Source organism: Panthera uncia, chromosome X, assembly GCF_023721935.1.
Source record: "Panthera uncia isolate 11264 chromosome X, Puncia_PCG_1.0, whole genome shotgun sequence".
Lineage (NCBI taxonomy): Eukaryota > Metazoa > Chordata > Mammalia > Carnivora > Felidae > Panthera > Panthera uncia.
In genome coordinates this window covers 59,567,980-59,583,357 of record NC_064817.1, presented here as the reverse complement: position 1 = coordinate 59,583,357, position 15,378 = coordinate 59,567,980, and the positions used below count along the sequence as shown (strand labels likewise).

The window sequence follows — 15,378 nt, the reverse complement described above, 5'->3', positions numbered from 1 at the left end:
TATCCATTTTGAGTTTATTGTTGTGAACAGTGTAAGAAAGTGGTCTAGTTTCATCCTTCTGCATGTCTGTCCAGTTCTCCCAGTACTATTTGTGAAAGAGACTGTCCTTTTTCCATTGGCTGTTCTTTCCTGCTTTGTCAAAGATTAGTTGCCCATACATTTGTGGGTCTAGTTCTGGGGTTTCTATTCTATTCCCTTGGTCTATGTGTCTGTTTTTGTGCCAATACCATGCTGTCTTGATGATGACAGCTTTGTAGTAGAGGCTAAAGTCTGGGATTGTGATGCCTCCTGCTTTGGTCTTCTTCTTCAAAATTACTTTGGCTATGCGGGGCCTTTTGTGGTTCCATATGAATTTTAGGATGGCTTGTTCTAGTTTCGAGAAGAATGCTGGTGCAATTCTGATTGGGATTGCATTGAATGTGTAGGTAGCTTTGGGTAGTATTGACATTTTAACAATATTTATTCTTCCAATCCATGATCATGGAATGTTTTTCCATTTCTTTATATCTTCTTCAATTTCCTCCATAAACCTTCTATAGTTTTCAGCATACAGATCTTTTATATCTTTGGTTAGGTTTATTCCTTGGTATTTTATGATTCTCGATGCAATTGTGAATGGGATCAGTTTCTTTATTTATCTTTCCGTTGCTTCATTATTAGTGTATAAGAATGCAACTGATTTCTGTACATTGATTTTGTATCCTGTGACTTTGCTGAATTCATGTATCAGTTCTAGCAGACTTCTGGTGGAGTCTATCGGATTTTCCATGTGTAATATCATCTCATCTACAAAAAGTGAAAGCTTGGCTTCATCTTTGCCAATTTTGATGCTTTTGATTTCCTTTTGTTGTCTGATTGCTGATGCTGGAACTTCCAACACTATGTTAAACAACAGCGGTGAGAGTGGACATCCCTGTCGTGTTCCTGATCTCAGGGGGAAAGCTCTCAGTTTTTCCCCATTGAGGATGATATTAGTTGTGGGCTTTTCACAAATGGCTTTGGTGATGTTTAAGGATGTTCCTTCTATCCCAACTTTCTCGAGGGTTTTTCTGAAGAAAGGATGCTGAATTTTGTCAAATGCTTTTTCTGCATCGATTGACAGGATAATATGGTTCTTATCTTTTCTTTTATTAATGGGATGTATCACATTGATTGATTTGCAAATGTTGAACCAGCCCTGCAGCCCAGGAATGAATCCCACTTGATCATGGTGAATAATTCTTTTTATATGCTGTTGAATTTGATTTGCTAGTATCTTATTGAGAATTTTTGCATCCATATTCATCAGGGATATTGGCTTGTAGTTTTCTTTTTTTACTGGGTCTCTGTCTGGTTTAGGAATCAAAGTAATACTGGCTTCATAGAATGAGTCTGGACGTTTTCCTTCCCTTTCTATTTTCTGGAATAGCTTGAGAATGATAGGTATTATCTCTGCTTTAAATGTCTGGTATAATTCCCCTGGGAAGCTGTCTGGTCCTGGACTCTTATTTGTTGGACGATTTTTGATAACTGATTCAATTCATTCACTGGTTATGGGTCTGTTCAAGTTTTCTGTTTATTCCTGTTTGAGTTGGAAGTGGGTGGGTGCTTAGGAATTTGTCCATTTCTTCCAGGTTGTCCAGTTTGTTGGCATGTAATTTTTCATAGTATTCCCTGATAATGGCTTGTATTTCTGAGGGATTGGTTGTCATAATTCCATTTTCATTCATGATTTTATCTATTTGGGTCATCTCCCTTTTCCTTTTGAGAAGCCTGGCTGGAGGTTTATCCATTTGGTTTATTTTTTCAAAAAACCAATTCTTGGTTTCATTCATCTCCTCAACAGTTTTTTTAGATTCTATATTGTTTATTTCTGCTCTGCTCTTCATTATTTCTCTTCTTCTGCTGGGTTTGCAGCGTCTTTGCTGTTCTGCTTCAATTTCCTTTAGGTGTGGTGTTAGATTTTGTATTTGGGATTTTTGTTGTTCCTTGAGATAGGCCTGGATAGCAATGTATTTTCCTCTCAGGACTGCTTTCGCTGCATTCCAAAGCATTTGGATTGTTGTGTTTTCATTTTCATCTGTTTCCATATATTTTCAAATTTCTTCTCTAATTTCCTGGGTGACCCATTCATTCTTTAGTAGGGTGTTCTTTACCTCCATGCTTTTGGAGGTTTTCCTGACTTTTTCTTGTGGTTGATTGCAAGTTTCATAGCATGGTGGTCTGAAAGTGTGCATGGTATGATCTGAATTCTTTTATAGTTATGAAGGGGTGTTTTGTGACCCAGTATGTGATCTATCTTGGAGAATGTTCCTTGTGCACTCGAGAAGAAAGTATATTCTATTGCTTTGGGAGGCAGAGTTCTAAATATATCTGTCAATTCCATGTAATCCAATGTATCATTCAGGGCCCTTGTTTCTTTATTGATCCTGTGTCTAGATGCTGTATCAATTATTGTAAGTGGGGTATTAAAGTCCCCTGCAATTACCACATTCTTAGGAATAAGGTTGCTTCTGTTTGTGATTGTTTTATATATTTGGGGGCTCCTGTATTCGGCCTATAGACATTTATAATTGTTAGCTCTTCCTGATGGATAGACCCTGTAATTATTATATAATGCCCCTCTTCGTCTCTTGTTACAGCCTTAATTTAAAGTCCAGTTTGTCTGATATAAGCATGGCTACTCCAGCTTTCTTTTTGCTTCCAATAGCATGATAGATATTTCTCCATCCCCTCACTTTCAATCTGAAGGTGTTCTCATATCTAAAATGAGTCTCTTGTAGACAGCAAATAGATGGGTCTTGTTTTTTTATCCATTCTGATACCCTATGTCTTTTGGTTGGAGCATTTAGTCCATTTACATTCAGTGATGTAAGTGAAAGATACAGGTTTAGAAGTCATTGTGATGTCTGTAGGTTTCATGCTTATAGTGACGTCTCTGGTACTTTGTCTCACAGGATCCCCCTTAGGATTTCTTGTAGGGCTAGTTTAGTGGTGATGAATTCCTTCAGTTTTTGTTTGTTTGGGAAGACCTTTATCTCTACTTTTATTCTGTATGACAGACTTGCTGGTTTAAAGGAATCTTGGCTGCATATTTTTCTCTTCATTACATGGAAGATTTTCTGCCATTCTTTTCTGGCCTGCCATGTTTCAGTAGATAGATCCGTCACTAGTCTTATCATTCTCCCTTTATATGTTAGAGCATGTTTATCCCTAGCTTCTTTCAGAATTTTCTCTTTATCCTTGAATTTTGCCAGTTTCACCAAGATATGTCGTTCAGAAGATCGATTCAAGTTATATCTGAAGGGAGTTCTTTGTGCCTCTTGGATTTCAATGCCTTTTTCCTTCCCCAGATCAGGGAAGTTCTCAGCTATGATTTGTTCAAGTACACCTTCAGCCCCTTTCTCTCTCTCTTCCTCCTCTGGATTCCCTATTATGCGGATATTATTGTTTTCCATCGCATCACTTAGTTCCCTAATTTTCCCCATATTCCTGGATTTTTTTTATGTCTCTTTTTCTCAGCTTCCTTTTTTTCCATAATTTTATCTTCTGATTCACCCATTCTCTCCTCTGCCTCTTCAGTCCGAGCTATGGTCGCCCCCATTTTAGTTTGCACCTCATTTATAGCATTTTTTAGCTCCTCCTGTTTCTTAGTCCCTTGATCTCTGTAGCAATAGATTCTCTGCTGTCCTCTATACTTTTTTCAAGCCAAGTGATTAATTTTTGACTATTATTTTAAATTCATGCTCAGTTATATTGCTTAGATTGTTTTTGATCAATTCGTTAGCTGTTGCTACTTCCTGGAGTTTTCTTTTGAGGAGAATTCTTCCGTTTCATCATTTTGGATAGTCCCTGGAGTGGTGTGGAACTGCAGGGCACTTCCCCCGTGCTGTCTTGAATAACTTGTGTTGGTGGGCGGGGCTGCAGTCAGACCCATTGTCTTCTCCCATCCCACCACTGGGACCACAGTCAGTCTGGTGTGTACCTTATCTTCCCCTCTCCCAGGGACAGGACTCACTATGGGGTGGTGTGGCCCATGTCTGGGCTACTTGCACACTGCCAGGCTTGTCGTGCTGCTTCTGTGGGATCTGGCTTATTAGCCGGGGTGGTTCCACAAGTTGCACAGTGGTGGGAGGGGCAGGCTCATTTCACTTTGCTTTTGGTGGTCTGCTCCAGGATGGGCCCTGTGGCACCGGGAGGGAGGCAGATCGTTGGAGGGATGGATCCACAGAAGCACAGCGTTGGGTGTTTGCGTGGTGAAGCAAGTTCGGTGACGGGAACTGGTTCCTGTTGGGATTTGGCTGGGTGATGGGCGAGGGAAATGGCACTGGCCAGCGCCTTTGTTCCCCACCAAGCTGAGCTCTGTCTTCCGGGGCTCAACAACTCTCCCTCCCGTTGTCCTCTAGCCCTCCCGCCCTCTGAGCAGAGCTGTTGACTTATAACATTCCAGATGTTAATTCCCACTGGCTGTCAGAACTCACTCCATCCAGCCCCTCCACTTTGCAAGTCAGACTCGGGGGCTCTGCCTTGCCAGGCGGGCTGCCCCTCCACTGCCCTGGCTCCGTCCCGCCAGTCCATGTAACGAGCACCACCTCTCCGCCCTTCCTACCCTCTTCAGTTGGTCTCTTGTCTACACTTGGCTCTGAAGAGTCTGTTCAGCTAGTCTTCTTGCGGTGTTCTGGGTTATTTAGGCAGATGTGGGTGGAATCTAAGTGATCAGCAGGACTCTGTGTGCCTAGTCCTCCTTTGCCGCCATCTTCCAACCCTCCATATTTAAACACAATGAAACACATTTTCACATTTTCTAAATGAAATTTCTAGTAAATGGTGAAACTGGTATTTTTAAAAAATGTGTATTTGACTTTGTCACTTTTTAAGTGTTGGATTCCCAGAAGTGGTAGTACAGATTATTCATTTGTATTACCATCGGAAGGTGAATATGTTGAAATAATTTTAAAAATATTAATATCATTTTATGTATGATTAGCATATTAACTTTCATAATTACCCAGTTTAGGTGATCAATTAATGGAATTGTGACTCCAGCCTCTTTTTTATCTAATCATCTATTTCAAATTCTCTTTTCCTTAGCTGTGTATGCCTTTTTTTCCAATTGAAGGAGATAAAAGCCATAAATAAGTAGACTTTTTTACCCATTTTTAGCAATGAAATTTTAGTTTTAAATATAAGTAAAGACATGGGTAAGTAAGTAAGCATGTTAAAAAGCACCTTTAATACTAAATACTAAATTTAAGTAAAAAGTTCACCAAAAGACCTGAATCTCAGTTTTGTCACCTTTTTTTTATGTTAAGATTCTAGGATCGGATTCAGGGATAATAGTAGTATTATATTTATAGTTTAGAGAATTGTGATGAAAATTAATGTATAATAAAATATAAATGTCATAAGCACTAAATTTGGTATTTTAATTTTAATATAAGTCTTGGGTAAATTTTCACCTCACTGTCCAAAAGTTGACATGTCTGATAACTGTTTTACTTATAAAGTCAAAGTCCTTACGCGCACACACACGCACACAGACACCCACACACACACACACACAATTGTCATGAAATAGGAATATATGCTGATATATGTGGCCAGACCATAGAATAATTTTTGACGCATATTAGGCATTCAATAAATATTTGTTCAGTGATTGAATAAATGCATTCTGTGTCAGGTACCCTTACCAGGGTCAACTTGTTAATAAGGGAGGAAACATGGCCATTTACAAATTCAGTTAAAAGCAAGCTTCATGAGCATAATGCAATTTAACCATATTCTTTTGACAGTTTTAAAAGATTGTCATCAAGGAAGTCTTTTAAGAAATTCACATGTAGATGAAATACTTTTTTAAAAGTACCTTTGCTATTCAGTATCTATTAGAAGTAAATCTGTGGTAAATTTATTTGTAATATTGTGAATTACACTTTAATTAAAAAAAATTTTGCGTTGCTATGCATGATAATCAGATTTTAAATGGTGAGCGGGGAATATAATCTGTTATTACTAGCAGAACAATGTATATCAAATCTCTTTTTTCTTGTTAAATTTCCAGGTGAAGGGAAGTGGCTGCGAAACATTGACTATTACCGTTTAGATGGTTCTACTACTGCACAATCAAGGAAAAAATGGGCTGAAGAATTTAATGATGAAACTAATGTGAGGTGGGAAACATTTTTCGTTTGTATAGAGAATTAAGAAAAATAATTTTAGGAGTACCTGCGTAGCTCAATTGGTTAAGCGTCCGACTCGATCTTGGCTCAGGTCATGTTCTCACAGTTGGTGAGACCGAGACCCGTGTCAGGCTGTGCACTGACGCTGCAGAGACTTACTATGATTCTCTGTCTCCCTCTCTGCCTCTCCCCTGTTCATGTGCTCTCTCTCTCTCTCAAAATAAATAAATAAACATTAAAAAATTAAATCTATCTACAGTCAAATTCACTCCTTTTAGTGTATAAGTTTTGACAAATGCAAGATAGAGTCAAGATACAAAATGGTGTCATCACATCTCAAGAAATTCATCTCATATGGCTAACAGAGACATGAAAAGATGCTCAGCATCATTCATCATCAGGGAAATACAAATCAAAACCACAATGAGATACCACCTCACAAGTGTCAGAATATCTAAAATTAACAACTCAGGAAACAACAGGCATTGGTGAGCATGCAGAGGAAGGGGAACACTTCCGCACTGTTGGTGGGAATGCAAGCAGGTGCAGCCACTCTAGAAAACAGTGTATACAGTTTAAAACAGTATAGGCACCCCTCTTTTTTTCTGATTTCTTATTCTACCTTTCCTGTGGGTTACTTTTTACCATTTGTGAAATTGTATTTTCATTCATCTATGGTGTTTTTTGATGTATCTTTTTATAACTTTCATAGTGGTTGCTCTAAGTATTACATTACATGGACATAATTTATCATAGTCGACTAATGTCATCATTTTACCATGTTAACTAAGTGTAGAAACCTTATGCCCTTATGTCCCTTTCTCTTCCCCATTTATAATATAATTGTCTTAACTGTTTTTCTCTATATAAATGGATTACCACATTAATGTAATAATTTTTCTTCAATAATTATCTATAACTTAGAAAAATTAGAAGGAAAATTATTTTATTTACTCATATTTTTTGTTTTTTAATTGTTGTTTCTTCCTTCCTAACGTGTCAGTATTTTTTCTTTTATCATTTCCATTCTTTCTAGAGAAATTCCTTTAGTCATCCTTTCAGAGCAGGTCTGCTGGCAATAAATTTCCCGAGTACCTTCAGAAGAGAATTTCTTGATTTCCTCTTCATTTTTGAAGAGTGTTTTAGCTGGGTATAGGATTCTGGGTTGGCATTTCTCTTCTTTCTGCACTTGAAAAATGTTTTACCACTTCCTTCTGGATTTCATAATTTCTTTCAAAAATACCTGCTGTTTTATGAATTAGGCTTTTTGAATTTCACACAAAAGTGATATCATGCAGTATTTGTCTTTCTCTTACTTATCTCACTTAGCATTATGTGTTCAAGGTACATTCATGTTGGCACATATGGCAAAATGTCCTTTTTTTCTCATGGCTGAACACTATCCCATTGCATATATACCACATCTTTTTTTATCTTTTCATCTGTTGCTGGGCCCTTAGGTTGTTTTCATATCTTGGCTATTGTGGATAGTGCTGCAGTAAACATGGGAGTGCATATATCCCTTTGACATTCTGTTTTCATTTTTTTTTGTATATATACCCAGAAATGGAATTGCTGGATCATATGGTAGATTTATTTTCAAAATTTTGAGGAAACTGCATATTGTTTTTCATAGCGGCTAAACCAATAAGTGAATGTAGACTACAGTATTTTATTATAATCATTAAACTTCCTAGGAGATTAGAACTTAATTATTCCAACCGGTAAAAAGAAAATATTTACATGGTAGAGGTGCTAATTGTTGGTACAGTGCCAATAATATTACAGTATATAAGTGTATCAAATTAACATGTATACCTTAATTTTATACAATATTATATGTCAAATATATTTTAATTAAAAAAATCTGTTTTTAAAATCTTTTTTTCTTGTCAGTAAGGTTCTATTTCTTGCTTATTTCAAGATTTTTTTTTATCTTAGTTTCAAAAGTTTGCCTATGATGCTTCTTGGCATGAATTTCTTTGAGTTTGCCCTGTTTGTGGTTCATTCAATTTCTGCATCTGTAGGTTTGTGTTTCTTGCTAAATTTGGGTAATTTTCAGCCATTATTTCTTCAAATACTATTATAGTCCCTTCTTTTTTTTCCTCTCCTTTTAGGACTCCAGTGATAAGAATGGTAGACAATAATGTTAGAGTCCTATAGGTCCCTCAGTCTCCATTTTGTTTTTCTGTGATTTTTTTGTTTATTTGTTTGATTTCTATCTGTTGTTTAGATAGGGTCATTTCTATTGTTCTGTTTTCAAAGTTAATTGAATCTCTGTTCTCTACATTCTACTGTTTAGTTTTTTATTGTATTTTTCAGTTCTAAAATTTCCATTTGGTTCTTCTTTATGTCTTATATTTCTTTACTGAGGCAATTTTTTTTTCATTTGTCTCAGGTGTGTTAATAACTCCTTATTGAAGCATATTTAGAAATGTAACAACTTTTTCCATCCTTGTCAAACAATTCTGACATTTATGTCATCTTGGTGTCTGCTGATTGCGTTTTTTCATTGAAGTTGAGATTTTACTGGTTCTTGTTAGGACAAAGATATAATTTAACTGGATATTTGCTTATTATTCCATGAGACTGTGGATCTAAATTTTCTGTTATAGCAGGCCTCTTTTGACACATGTTCAGATGGAAGATGAGAGTGGGAGTTGAGTCTACCGACTACATTTCTGCCGATACTATCCTGGCTGGGAGGGTTAGGATTGCCTATTTACAACCCCTACCCATGGGCCTCCACTGACACTGCAGGGGTAACTCATTAACTGGGTTGTGGTATAATTCCTGACTCTCCACTATATATCCTTTGATACTACCCTAGTAGAGAGATATAGGGTTTTTCTTGTAACTTTTGGGTGGGGATGGATGTCTGAGTTCCCTTCATGGTCTTTACTGACACTGCTGGGTTGAGAGGAGGACTGTGTTAACTCAGACTTCTCTGACACCACTCTGGCCATGCCTTGTTACAACTAGGAGAAGGTAGGAGTCTGAACTCCCCACTCAGCCTTTAGTGACAAGGATGGAGTTGCACCGCATTTTTTTTCTGTACTGCTTGACTGCAATTGAATGATTATTGTTTTAAAGTTTTCTGTCTTTCTAGGGTGCCCCTTTTTTTGGTCCTTTGGCTAGAGAGAGCAAGATTTTCTTGGAGACTCTTTTTTTGGCAGTATCTAGTGGCATTTCCAGATTGCTGGGTTCTTTAGCCCTCGTTTTGGGAAGAAATCCTATGGAACTTAGTGCCATGTTGTTCCTTAGCACCCAAGGTCCCTAGCCAGTCTTTCTCCTCTTCCTCACTTTTCAGAAACTTCTTATGATTGTTTTATATGTAATGTCCAGTGTCTTTTGCTTTCCTTATTGTAAGGAATAGGGAAGAGTATGTCTACTCCCATCTTTCCAGAGTGGAAGTCCAAAGATTCAACTTTTTAAAGATTGTTGTATCTGTCGTTTGTCAAGCATATGTATGTGTTTCTGTTGTGTATATGCCCAGAAGTAAGATTGCTGAGTAAAAGATGCATGTACATTCAGCTTTAGCTCATATTACCAAGACATTTTTCCAAAATGGTTGTACCAGTTTGCACTCTGCACCACCCCCCCCCAGTAGCATATAGGCGTTTCAATTGTTCTCTGTCCTCATCATCACTTGACAATGTCTGTTTTTTTAAAGCTATTGTGATTGATACATACTGGTAAGACTTGGTAATCTTAAACTGTATTTCCCTGATAACTAAATCCATGGTTTGTAGATTTAAATGTGGAAGCTAAAACAAAAGTTTTAGAAGGAAACAGTAAAGAATATTTTCCTGATATTGCATTAAGAAAACTTTCATAAAAAAGACCCACAAAGTACTAACCGTAAAAGGAAATATTGTTGAGTTGAGCTTCATTAAAATTAAGAATCTTTAGTCATCAAAGGAATTTCATGTTAAAAATGAAAAGGCAGGCCACAAAATAGAAGCTATTTTCTCATTTTTACAGATACTATGGAAAATCACAAAGAAGACAATAAATGTTATTGTTTATAATTTAGTAACCCAGATATAACCATGGTTAGAGTTTCTATGCTTATACAAACATATACTTTTGATTTTGTGTTTGTTACCATTTTTTTTATTAAAATACAATTAACATTACAGTGCTTATGTTAGTTTCAGGTGCAGAATATGATTAAACAATTGTATATATTACTCAGTTCTCATCAAGATAAGCATACTTTTGATCCCCTTTATCTAATTTACCCCTACCCCCCCCTCCCCTCTGGCAACCACCAGTTCTCTATATTGAAGAGTCTGGTTTCTTTGTTCATTTTTTTTCTTAAATTCCACATATGAGTGAAAGCATATGGTATTTGTCTTTGTCTGACTTACCTCACTTAGGATTAAACTCTCGAGGTCTGTCCATGTTGTCTCAAGTGGTACAGTCTTGTTCTTTTTTAAAGCTGAGTAATATTACACACCACATCTTTATCCATCCATTCCTTTATCAGTGTAGACTTGGGTTGCTTCCATATCTTGGCTATTGTAAATAATGCTGCAATAAATAAACTTAGGGGTGAATATATCTTTTTGCAATAATGTTTTCTTTTTCTTTTTTCTTTTTTTTTTTTGGTAAATACCCAGTAGTAGAATTATTGCATCATATGTTAATTCTATTTTTAATTTTTTGAGGAGCCTCCATACTGTTTTCCACAGTGGCAGTACCAATTTGTATTCCTACCAGTAATGCACAAGGGTTCTTTTTTTCTCTACACCCTAACACTTGTTATTTATTGTGTTTTTGATTTTAGCCATCCTGACAGGTGTGAGATCTCCTTGTGGAGATTTGCATTTCCCTGATGGTTAGTGATGTTGAACATCTTTTTATGTGTTTGTTGGCCATCTGTATGTCTTCTTTGGAAAAATGTCCACTCAGGTCCTCTGCCCATTTTTAATAGAATTATTTGGAGGTTTTTGGTGTTGCTTTGTAGAAGTTCTTTATATAGTTTGGATATTTACCCCTTGTTGGATATGCCATTTGCAAATATCTAGGAGAAGCTACTCGTAATACATAGATCCAAAAAGGACTCTTACCCAGAATATGCAAAGAATTAATAAAAATTAGTAGGATACAAGCACCTGGGTGGCCCAGTTGGTTAAGTGTCTGACTTCAGATCAGGTCATGATCTCGCAGTTTGTGAGTTCAATCCCTGCATCAGGCTCTGTGCTGACAGTTCAGAGCCTGGAACTTGCTTCGGATTCTGTGTCTCCCCCTCTCTGCCCCTCCCATGCTCATGCTCTGTCTCTCTCTGTCTTTCAATAATAAATAAACATTAAAAAATTTTTAAACAAAATTAGTAGGATAAACCAGCCAATGCCAAAGGAAAGAACTTCAAAAGGACTTTACAAAAGACAGTATTCATATGGCCAGTAAACATACAAAAAGTGCTCATCTTTAGTAATCATCAGAGAAATGCAAGTTAAAAGCATTTTTGAGGAAGGTACAAAAGTGTTTCAGTGAAGGGAGGATGGTCTCTTCAACAAATGGTATTGAAACAATTGCATATTCACAGGCTGAAACAAACCTTGACCTAAGCCTCACCTCTATTCAAAAATCAAGTCAAAATGGTTCATAAATTTAAATGTGAAACATTATACTTGTAGAAGAAAGCATAGAAGAAAATCTTCAAGGGGTGCCTGGGTAGCTCAGTTGGTTAAGTGCCTGAATCTTGATTTTAGCTCAGGTCATGATCTCATGGTTCATGGGATCAAGCCCTGCATCTGGCTCTGTGCTGACAGCATGGAGCCTGCTTGGGTTCTCTCTCCCCCTCTGTCTCTGCCCCTCCCCTATGTTCGTTGTCATTTATTTTCTCTCTCTCTCTCTCTCTCTCTCTCTCTCTCTCTAAAAAATGAATAAATAAACATTGAGAAAAAGATCTTCAGGAACTAAGTTTAAGCAGATAGTTTTTCAGTCATGACACCAAAGGGATATAATCCATTGAAGATAAAAAGTCAATAATTGGATAATTAAAAATAAAAACTTTAGGGATGCCTGGATTGCTCCGTCAGATAAACATTCAACTTGGTTTTGGCTCAGGTCATGATCTTGCAGTTTTGTGGGTTTGAGACCTGCCTTGGGCTCTGTACTGCCAGTGAAGAGCTTGCTTGGGATTCTCTCTCTATCCCTCCCTCTCTACCCCTCCCCTACTTGTACTGTCTCTGTCTCTCAAATAAATAAATAAACTTAAAAAAATTATAAAAACAATGTGGATGGAACTAGAGTATACTATGCTAAGGGAAATTAGTAAAAGACCAATATATAACTTCACTCATATGTGGAATTTAAGATACAAAACAGATGAACTTAAGGTAAGGGAAGCAAAAATAATATAAAAACAAGGAGGGGGACAAAACATGAGACTCTTAAATACAGAGAACAAACTAAGGGTTGCTGGAGGGGTTATGGGTGGGGGGATGGGCTTAATTGACAAGGGGCATTAAGGAAGACACTTGTTGGGGCGCACTGGATGTTGTAGTAGGGGATGAATCACTGGATTCTACTGAAATCATTATTGCACTATATGCTAACTTCGATGTAAATTAAAAATAAATTTTAAAACAGTTATAAAAAAGTAAAATAAATAAAAACTTTGTTTGTGAATGGCCCTGTTAAGAAAAGACAGATCACAGACTTGAAGAAAATATTTGCAAATAGCATTTTTTAGTAAGGGCTCATACTCAGAATATGTAAAGAATTCTTTAAATGTAATAGTGAAAAAACAAACATTTTTCAGTTAGAAAATGGGCCAAGGACTTAAACTGACATTCATTTAAGAGGATCAATGCAGCATGGCAAATAAGCACTTGAAAATACATTCGTCACTAGCCAATAGGGAAATGTAAACTGAAACTACAACAGGATATCACTTCATATCAGAATGGCTAAAATAAAAAATTGTGACATTGTAAAAGGCTGATTAGGATTCTGACACCTAGATCTCTTCCACAATGTTGATGAGAATGTAAAATGACACAGCCATTCTTCCTTGAAAACAACTTGGGGGGTGGTGGTGGTGCCTGGGTGGCTTAAGTCCCTTAAGTGACCAGACTCCCGATTTTGGCTCAGGTCATGATCTCACAGGTTCTGGGGTTTGAGCCCCGCATCCGGCTCTGCACACACAGAGCAGAGCCTGCTTGGAATTCTCTCTCTCCCTCTTTCTGCCTTTCCCCTGCTTGCTCGCCCTCTCTTTCTCTCAAAATAAATAAACCTAAAAAATTTTTAAAAAATAAAAGGAAAACAACTTAGTAGTTGTTTTTTTTTTTTTTTTTCAACGTTTTTTATTTATTTTTGGGACAGAGAGAGACAGAGCATGAACGGGGGAGGGGCAGAGAGAGAGGGAGACACAGAATCGGAAACAGGCTCCAGGCTCCGAGCCATCAGCCCAGAGCCTGACGCGGGGCTCGAACTCACAGACCGCGAGATCGTGACCTGGCTGAAGTCGGACGCTTAACCGACTGCGCCACCCAGGCGCCCCAGTAGTTGTTTTAAAAAAATAAACAATTAAACATATTCTTACTATACAATCCTGCAATCACTTTTAAAAATTTATGCCAGAGAAATGTAGACTTGTTTTCACATAGAAACCTATACACAAGTGTTCATAGCAACTTTATTTGTAACAGTCAAAAACTGGAAACAACCCAAGTGTCTTATAACATTTGAATGGATAAATTATGTTATATCTATATAATGAAATAGTACTCAATAATAAAAAGGAAGGAGCTATTGATATTGATCCAAAGAACTTGGATGGATCTCAAGGGCATTATGCTGAATGAAAAATGCTAATTTCAAAAGGTTACATGCTATATGATTCCTTTCATATGGTGTTCTTTTTATTCTTTTTAATGTTTGTTTATTTTTTGAGAAAAAGAGGGGGAGGGGTAGAGAGAGGGAGACAGGATCTGAAGCAGGCTCCACGTTGACAGTAGAGAGCCCGATATGGGGCTCGAACTCACAAACTGCAAGATCATGACCTGAGCTGAAGTCGGACACTTAACCGACTGAGCCACCCAGGCACACCTCATATGGCATTCTTGATGTAACAAAATTATGGTGGTAGAGAACAGATTAGTGGTTGTCAGGGATTAGGGTTTGTGGGGGGAAAGTATGAATACTAAGGGATAACACAAAAGAGGTTTGTTTTTATGGTGGTGGAACAGTTCTATATCCTGCTTGTGGAAATGATTGCATGATTCTACATACATGATAAATTTCATAGAGTTGTATACCAAACAAAAAAAGCACATGTAAAAACTGGTGAAATCAAATAAGCTTGCATTCATAGTATTGTACCAACATCCATTTTCTGGTTTTGACAACGTATCATAGTTATGTAAGTTATTACCATTGGGGAAAGCTGGATGAAGGGTACATGGAAACTCTATACTAGTGTTACAAATTCTTGTGATCCTTAAGCTAATTTTTTTGAAGGTTATTAAAAAAAGGCAATGCCATGAGTTGTCAAGGATCTGGAACAGTTAGAACTCTCAGACTGCTAGTGGGAATGTAAATTGGAACAACGACTTAGTAGAACTATTTGTTCAGCTTTAACAGTGCTGTATACATACCCTATGACCCAGCAATTCTCTTAGATATATACCTAACAGAAAGGTTTACATGTCTTTACCAAAAAACATATCCAGATGGTTTATAGCAGCATTATTCAAATAATAGTTAATATTTTCATTGCGTTTGTATATTTTAATACTGATGTTTAGTGTTAGGAAAATCTTAAAATATCCTGGTTAGATTATTTCAGTATGAATTTATATACTCCATACTGAATAATATTAACAATTAAATAATTGTAAAATTTTTTTGATTTTTATTTTTGAGAGAGAGTCAACAAGCGGGGAGGGGCAGAGAGAGAAAGAGACGGAGACACCAAATCCAAAGCAGGCTCCAGGCTCTGAGATGTCTGCACAGAGCTTGACATGGGGCTTGAACCCATGAGTCTTGAGATTAGGACCTGAGCTGAAGTTGGGCGCTTAACCGACTGAGCCACTCAGGCACCCCAGTTGCAAAATAATTCTTAATACTACTTGTTCATTTACTTGACTTTATTTTTCTTTTGGATGCAAAATCAAACAATTTTGCATTCCCACTTATATGCTTTCAAAAATCAGAATATTTACCATGTAAATAAATACCTCTATTATTGCAAATTAGACTGCAT

At 37.0% G+C, this 15,378-nt stretch overlaps 1 protein-coding gene across 8 annotated transcripts in view; it reads left to right on the top strand.

Annotated features, from left to right (window-relative positions):
• ATRX (ATRX chromatin remodeler) overlaps positions 1-15,378 on the top strand; it is a 314,554-nt gene that overhangs the window by 255,744 nt on the left and 43,432 nt on the right. For all 8 annotated transcript variants that reach the window (XM_049643991.1, XM_049643990.1, XM_049643987.1 and 5 more), the window contains one exon: positions 6,041-6,149. In XM_049643991.1, the coding sequence (XP_049499948.1) occupies positions 6,041-6,149 (109 nt within the window). The remainder of the gene's footprint in view (positions 1-6,040; positions 6,150-15,378) is intronic.